The sequence below is a fragment of the Carassius auratus genome, chromosome 27, assembly GCF_003368295.1.
Source record: "Carassius auratus strain Wakin chromosome 27, ASM336829v1, whole genome shotgun sequence".
Lineage (NCBI taxonomy): Eukaryota > Metazoa > Chordata > Actinopteri > Cypriniformes > Cyprinidae > Carassius > Carassius auratus.
This window is the reverse complement of record NC_039269.1, coordinates 19380853-19389572: the sequence shown is the minus strand read 5'-3', so window position 1 is coordinate 19389572 and position 8720 is coordinate 19380853. Positions and strand designations below refer to the sequence as shown.

General features: G+C 37.7%; 1 protein-coding gene across 1 annotated transcript in view; it reads left to right on the top strand.

Moving 5' to 3' along the window:
• Window positions 1-4519: 4519 nt before the first annotated feature.
• The window catches only part of LOC113045770 (collagen alpha-1(XI) chain-like), a 66720-nt gene continuing 62519 nt past the window's right edge, over window positions 4520-8720 (top strand). The window contains exon 1 of the mRNA XM_026206405.1: window positions 4520-4908. Within this exon, the coding sequence (XP_026062190.1) occupies window positions 4794-4908 (115 nt within the window). The 5' untranslated portion in view covers window positions 4520-4793. The remainder of the gene's footprint in view (window positions 4909-8720) is intronic.

The following is an 8720-nucleotide window of genomic DNA, read 5'->3' as shown; positions in this document are numbered from 1 at the left end:
TTCATAACTCACTCGATGGTATAGAAATGCTTTGGCCATGCTGGGCGCAAAGTCAAGATGAGTAGGGGCCACTGAGAGGGCCTGAAGATCTCCAACAATCAGGGGAAAAGCATACAAGCCTCAGCCAAGTCTGCACCATAGCGTTCAGTCCCAGGGGAGCTGGGTGAACTCTAGAGAACCCGAGGCGATGTCTCCTGAGTCACAAAGAGGTTCACCTGAGTCTGGCAAAACATTCTCCATGTCTGCTTCACCACCTCGGGGTGAAGCATCCATTCCCTGGGCCTTGGCCACTGTCTCAACAGGACCTCTGCTCCCACATTGAGATGTCCTGGAATATACACTGCTCAGAGTGAGGGGAGTTTGTCCTGGGACCACACAAGGATCTGGTGTGCCAGCTTGTATGAGGGTCGCAAACGCAGACCTCCTTGGTGGTTGATGTAAGAGACCACTGATGTGTTGTCGGTGCGCACCAGCACATGGTGACCTCTTAGGTCTGGGAGGAAGTGTTTCAGTGCTTGATACATGGCCAGCATCTCCAGACAGTTGATAGACCATGTCAATCGTCAATTTATTTTAGTATGCTGATGCCCTGCAGTCGCAGTGGAGCCAGAGCAGCATCCACACACTTTGTAAAAGTGTGGGGTGAGAGTGCAAGGCCGAACGGACGTACTTGATATTGGTATGCTTTGCCCTCCTGAAATCAAATCTCAGAAACTTCTTGTGTTGGGGAAGGATGTAGACATGGAATTATACGTCTTTGAGATCTATCGGGACAAACCAGTCCTCGGACCTGATTTGAGATACAGCATGCTTGATGGTGATCATCTTGAACTTTAGTTGCATGACTGAGCAGTTTAACTGACGCAGATCTATAATTGAATGCAACCCCCCCATCCTTCTTTCGAGCTATGAAATACCGGTTGTAAAACCCGGATTCCCTGTCTTGAGAAGGGTCCACCTCAATGGCCTCCTTCCTTAATAGGGTATTAACTTCCTGTGCCATAACCAGAGCCTGCTCGGGTCCGACCAATGTCGGAATAACCCCGTTGAATCTCGGCAGTGGAGAGCTGAATTGAATGCGATAGCCTTTTTCTATCGTGTGCAGAACCCATTGTGATACACTTTGCAGTAGTTTCCACACTGCTAAATAATCTACTGAGGGAATCAGTCTCTCGAGACTGACCTCTGGTATTATAGAGGCAGCTAGATCAGTGCAGGATTGACAGGGGGCAACTGATCTAACTGTTTTAGAGACCCCATTGCATTCAACATAGCTCGAGTCCCTGAAGAGGAACTACCATTTTATAGAAATATTTTAAGATATCCATTGAAGGCTTAGTAGAGGTACATACAGTATGCACAGTCATTTCAGTGTTCAAAACTCTTATAAAACCATAATTATAAAACTGTACCATACAATGAATGAGTTTAAAATGGAAAACTATGAGTTCATAGAGTGTGAATACACTATTTCCGTGGACATTGCTGCAATAGCACAACCACATAAATTTGACCACTTTTAAACAAAAAATAAATAAATAAAAAGATTGTATTAAGCAGCTGGTTATTCTTCAGCACTGAAATTCTTGCTTAGACTGGAACACATTCCAGAGTCTCGTGGTTAGTTCAGTCTTCCATAACCAACCATACACTTTTACTGTAAGTTCAGCCTACCCTCACAGCAACAGCTAATATCAGATAACGGTAAGTCTGACTGTATTAACCCTGTTGATCTATCCCAGTCAGCAGGATGTCATAATGCCACCATCCAGCATAGGATAAAACTGCGGTCTCATGTCGGGCCAAGACAGAAGTCAAGACAAAACCTCAAAAACCAAGATGTAAACAGTGACCTAGAACAAGAAACTTTGAGGTCAAGATCTGACCAAAATCAAAAGGTCTGGAGGAGCAAAAGCAGACAGAGATGAGAGAAGCAGCAGGAGTCATGCCTCAAACTTCTGGTCGATCAACATACAGTGTAGCTTCATTTCAGTTGCTTTTGAAGAGCAAACATCTAAAATGTCTGGCTTGAGCAAGTACTTCTTTTGAGTTAAATTTGAACTATAAATTAAACTAGCCAAACAAATTGAAAGCTTCGGGATGTCTAAAAACAACAAAAGTGAAGGTCATTTACTTACAATGGCTCAATTATAGAATAATTATACTATGCAGGGTATAACTTGGATGTATGTGCACTGATTGCTTAATCATATGGTTTATAGATAAATGAGCAATGCAAATATGGATCCTGCTGTAAATTGTACGTTTCAAACAGAATAAAGACTACTATAAAAACATTTAGAGCTGTGTGTCTTTATATTTCATCTTTTTGTTTTTGAACTCTTCTGACTGTCCCGGTTAAGGAGTCAGTGTATGTTTTTGGTTTGAGTGTGTCAAAAAGATATTTAATTTAGGGAAAAATGAATGAAAAGAAAAAAAAGTTGAAAATGATATACTACGAATTTGCATAATTAGCATTTAAAAATGTTCAATGGAAAATGCTGAAAACCAGACAGAATGTTCTGGCAGTTATTTCTCAAACCCCTATTGTGTACTTTGCGGAAAACGAAATGAATGCTGTCTGCATAAGGTAGTTTTATCTATCTGACACATGGAAATCTTTCCATGTTCCCACTCTCATTACTTTATACAAGCAGGAATGTTTTAAAGCTTGATGCATGTATTACTTTTGTCTTGTTTTTTAAGTATTAAACTTAAAAAAATAAAAAAATAAATAATAAAAAAAAACACTCAAAAATGAAATTTTCCAGATGAGTTTGAAAATAAGCATTACATCACTTGCTCAACAATGAATGCTCTGCAGTTAATGGGAACCATCAGAATGAGAGTCCAAAAAGCTGATAAAAAAATATAATAATCACAAGTAATCTACAAGACTCCAGTCCATTAATTAATGTCTTGTGAAGTGAAAAGTAGCTAGAAAAAAAACAAAAAAAACAATCATTAAGAAATTTTAAATTTAAACTGTCACTTCTAGCCAAAGTAGAATCAATAATAAGGCTTCCTCCAGTAGAATAAATAAATAGATAAATCTGATGTTCTCTCACACGATATTCATTCATAGAATGAAGTTTTGTAGATTACATCTCGATTATTGTGATGCTGATGGCACCCATTCACTATAGAGGATCCATTGGTGAACAATGATATAACTTTACATTTCTCCTTTAATAATTTATAATTTTGCCCAATAAGCATATTTTCTTACAGTAAAATAAGTGTTTGAACCCTGAACCTGTCCCATCTGTGACTGAACAGCTTCTATTTTTTTTATTTTTATTTTACAGCATTTTTAAAAGGAAGATACATGTGAAACAGTTTCTTTGTTTCAGTTATTTAATTGTTTCCCTCTGCATTCTCTGAAAGAATCTGCATGGTCCCAATTTATTGCGGGATAACGCATAATGATGGTTAATGTGTTTTGAATTTCAGTGACAATTCCCGCTGTTATGCTGTCAATTATCCATCTAAACATTATACTGTGGACTGACTCTTGGATTATACAACTGCCACCTGTCCGACGACTTTTAAAGAGTAATTATTTTCAGACATCTGTGGTACAGCAATCCCATAAGTGGACTCTTTCAAGAATGTTTCTGGAAAGAATTCTGACTTGGCCAAGAAGTCTCATCTGTAGTTCTCATTCATGTGGATGGTATCTTTTTTGGCTATCATTGCTTCTGGTGGAATTTTAAACGGGCTACTTCAGGCCAGCATTTGGTTTGCCTCTTTAAAATCTATTTTTTTCTGAGTTAAATTCTGCCTGATTTGACGATATTGACTATAGAAAATGTGTGTGCCATCACACCAATTAAATGTTAGTGTAATTCCAGCCATTTACACTTAAAAATAGTGTTTCCAACAGTTTTTATTTTTATTTTTATTTTATTTTTTATTTTTTACAAATGCTATAGACAACAATTTTAGTTTCCAAACTATTTTTGGTGTGAAAACCTTTTTATTAATCTAAAGACATTTTTCCACTTTAAAGGCTTTTTTTTACAATGGAAAGATTATATGGAAGTTAAAGGTTTTTTTCATGGACCCAGGGATTCCAAAAAAAAAAAAAAAATAAATAAATAAATAAATATATATATATATATATATATATATATATATATATATATATATATATATATATATATATATATATATATATATATATATATATATATATATATATATATATATATATATATATATATAATAAGCATATTTCCATTTTTTTGCGATGGTCTACAAATGTGTAAAGTAACAAAAGAAAGTAAGATCCAGTTATCCAGTCTTATATCACTCATTTAAGATGCAGAATGATAATCCGGGTAATGCGAGTCTCTCCTCAGGTAAACCGGTGTCCCTGCATCATTACGATATCCCTCAGAGAAGATACACCTTTGCTCTGAGTTTTCGGGGGAACGGTGTCAAACTTTTGAAGCTCTCATAAAAATGATGGGCGGATCTTTCCAAGACTAGCGGTTTCCCCATGTTCATTTCTTTTCCCTCACGGTCAGGTTTACTCCACATGTCCAGCCCTCCGAAAGACTTGAGCTCTTCAGGGAACAAACCGGTTTTCTTTTCTTTTTTTCATGAGAGCCCGTTTACCTTCAGTCTGAGAGGCTACTGGGCGGAGGGACTGAGAAGTTTGTTCACGACGAGAACAAATTGATTTTGTTTTTGCTCATGGCATTGCAGAAATAAATAAAAAATAATAATAATCTGGATTGTGGTAAAGGAACAAATTTTAAAATAAGACACAGTTGAGGGCGCCTGTCATGGATAAGGAAAGGTGGTCCACGAGATGGAAAACGAAAAACTGGCTCAGGAACGCGGCTTTAAGTGCAATCTTCAGTCTGACTTTTGTCCTACAGGCAACACATGTGAGAGCAGGTAAGGAAAGGTTGAGCAGCGTCCTCACGAGCCTTCCAGTGAGGCCAGCCTTCAGTATAAACCTGTAGTTATATACAATACTTTAAATGTGTAGTGAATTTCACTGTCAGAATATTATAAAATTAGCATGTATATATTATAAAATGTATTGGCTGTATCTCAAAATCTAGTGAGCTTCCTACCTAGACAGCCTTTATGGCCATCGTATGCTCGTTGCGAACTACAAGGCATTTCTAAACGTCAATCTAGATAACGACCATTTTAAATGATATTTAATAATAATGCCTACAACGCTGCTTGATGAGAAAAATCTTTGACTAAGCGATAATGCCATTGTTTTGGTATCGACTTACTCAGCATTTTTTTTTAAGTATATATGATTATATTATTTATAGATCTATTCAGGTCTAATAGCTACAAAATGCTTCATTTGAAATTTAGATTGGAAGAGTACCAAGACACTTATTTAAAGTTGGCTATTTCAAAGTGTGCTGTTACAAGTAGCTTCACCAGAGTTGTATTAAATGTTGTTAAATTAAATATATGGAAAGATTACATTTGTTTAAGTACATTTTACATACTGGTTTCACTATCACTGGTGACCCTGATCCCTGAAGTTTACATATATAAAACAACTGGCTATTTCCTAAAACAGCAGAAAGGTTCAGGTCTGTTATATTTGACCTGCTGCTGAGGCAGCATTCATGGTACCTGCACTACCCCGCACACACCAGTGAGGCACTCCAGTGCCCAGAATTAGTTTAGGAAATGTTATTGCTCAGACAGAGAGAGATACCATTTCTCCACACTATCCCAGTTCACACTAAAGTCCCATCAACTGTCAGAAAGCTACTGTAGATGTGCTTTCTGACCTGGACACATGTCTAACTTTAAACATGGACATTTGAGTGTTTTAAAGTGGCACTATCCATTATTGATACATTTAGTCTTCCTGTATAGGCTACTCTAAATAATAGGAAAAATGAGGGTATATTCTTTCTGACTCACCAGTAGGCCATACTGAATAAGGATCACAGATAGGTAACTAATTTTATTTTGTCTTTCTAGTAAAGACTAAAAATAGCCTGATCTCTCCTTCTTTAGGCTAATACAAAAACTAATAATTACTCTGTAAAATGAGAAAGAGTCTATTCCTTTGTTGCTGTTCAGATATATAACATACCTCTTTCAAAATGGCAGCCTGTTAATGTCTTCACCACATTGCACTTCTCTAGGCCAGTTTGGAGGTGGGGATATTTTGAAAGTGAGTTTCCACATTTTTGGTTTTATAAGAATCTTGACCACAATTAAATTCCATGCATGAAAGCTACCTTTTGGGTAATGAATTTAAATATGATATATCTCCTACAGCAGTTCACAAAGTTCACATGAGATATTGGCAACACCTGCTCGGATATTCTATTATTCAACCAATGAGGATACAGGGCTTTTTTTTTTTTTTTTTTTTTTTGTGCAGTTATTTTTTACGTCATAGAATGGATTGGGCTAATGTCAAGTACTGGGAATTTATTGCTTGTTGGATCAGTTTGAATGTTATGATTTTTCTTGCCTGACCAATTGATATTGCGTCTCTTGTGTGTTTGACGCCATAGACAGTTCTGCCAGATTTCTTCAAGGTTTGAAGCCATATTAGAGGCTGAATTACGCAGATGATAAATTCTTTTCTGCAAAATACTCTTGCCATATTTTATTATGAAAAATCTACCATGACATTATCCATGACACTGGCTCTCCCAGAGAGAATATCGGAAAAATACAAAGAAGCAAAAAATACATCCATTGCTTTTAATTTTGGATGTACATTAGGAGCAATGTGCTTATTTGCTGCTTTAATGGATTTTGGTTGCTGACATTTTTTTAAGAGCTTCTGTGAGAAGTGGGTCCTGTTCCTGCCAATTCTCCACATCTGGAATATATGAGGCCTTTAGGTATGCAGTAATGCTGAGAAGCATTCTAAAGAGCACAAAGAGACCTTTAGTTTAGTGTTAAGAAAAGAAAAAACAGTAGCACAGCATTTTGGAAGAGACTCGTAAGAGTTAGAGATGATTACCCTCTCCTTTGAGAGTTTGGGTGCCCTTTACTCTGTTTTTGCATCTCATTTAGAATGACAATGCAGAGGGCTGCTCTTTGTTTTGTCGGTGGGGGTTACGCTGAACGGAAACTCTCAACAGTCTGATTTGAAAAAGCTACATTAAGACCTCACCACATCAAGCTAACAAACGTGCACACAGGCTTTATTGTGTGCGGTTGTTTTAATGCTATAAAGAAAATGAGGCTGTTCTTGTTATTTATTTATTTATTGCAATAAATTGTATTACTGTGAATTAAGTAACATTTTTGTTTTTGAACAACATCTTTTTTTCTCTCTCTCTCTCTCTTAAACATAGTCCCTATTACTTTCCCAGAGTAGAATAACAGTAAATGTGTGCTTTCAGTGCATTAGGACTTGGTTGGTGGTACACTGAGTCAAAGTTATCTGCAGGCTGTACCATGCAGACACCATAATGTGTTCAGCATGTGCGCTAACCCTAAAAAAGCACCACCCTTCAGCTCCTGGCCACATATGTGGTACGGGAACTACCGGATCAGCACTTCCTGCAAGCTCTTACCATATAGTTACAGAAAATAATAATAATGAAGTCATTTTTTTTTTTTTTACTGTAGAACTACTGTAGCAAAAGAAGAACTCTTAAAACACAATTCAGTTTAATTGTGATGACCAGGCGTCTGAGTGACTTTTCCCCAGAGTCTATTTTTAACAAATGCAGCTCATTGTCCTTCATATTTTATAAAGGTTCTGCTGGTTTTATTGTTCCTTATGCACAGTGTTATAGGGCTGATCAAAAGACTTTGGTATAATTCTTCCAAAGTGCTTTCCCAGCCTTCGTTGAGTGCCGGGACAGGGTGGAAAATGAGCCTTTTTGTGATGTCAAAGCATATGAAAATAAAGCCCTGGTTTGGATCCAACGCTGAGTCCTGAGAGAGAGAGTAATGAGTCTTAGCAGCTAGTCATTCTGTTTATATGGTTTATTGTTTTTAGGCCTTTGAAAGGGATACTTCCTGTCTGCAGCCTGACCAGCAGACAAATATGTCCATTTGACCCGACTCAAAAGTTTTTGTAGTCTCTGGTAGCGGGGGAGTCAGAATAGGAGTATTTATGTGCTAGTCATCCACTCAGCCTCTGTTCCTATTCCCTTAAACCTCCTGAGAACCAGAGACTTCACACAACTCAAGGCATCCTTAACCACAACATTCGCAGTGGTGATGACAAACAGATGCGTCTAAAGGACACAAAGTTGTGTACGGAAAGTGATGGATGTAAGTAGCCCAGCTGATACTCTTATCTCCCTGACCTTGCATACATCCTCATTCATCAGTCTCAAGTGAGGCCGGAACTGTTCCTTTTCACGGCATCAAAGATGAGGCCTAAAAGTCTTGAGCAGAGCAATAAATCAGTGTGACATTACAGTGCTGCCCAGAGTCCACTTTACAGTACCAGCCTCTAAATTGCCATATTAATCATATCATAAATCTCTCAGCCTGTTTAAGCATTAGCATAGATTTGTTGAGGATCGTTAGAAATGAGCCATTTGTGGGGTGCAGGCTGAGCGAAACCAGAAACGTTCACATACGACATGAGTAGTAGCAGCATGATTAAGTGTAGTACCTGACGTATTGGTGAAGCTGAGCGTCTTGTAAAGTCTTGGTCATGCTGAGCTGCCATAACCGTAGAACTGTAGTCACCAGCACCAGTGACTTTAACTCCTGGAATGTTTGGCTTTGTAGATGGA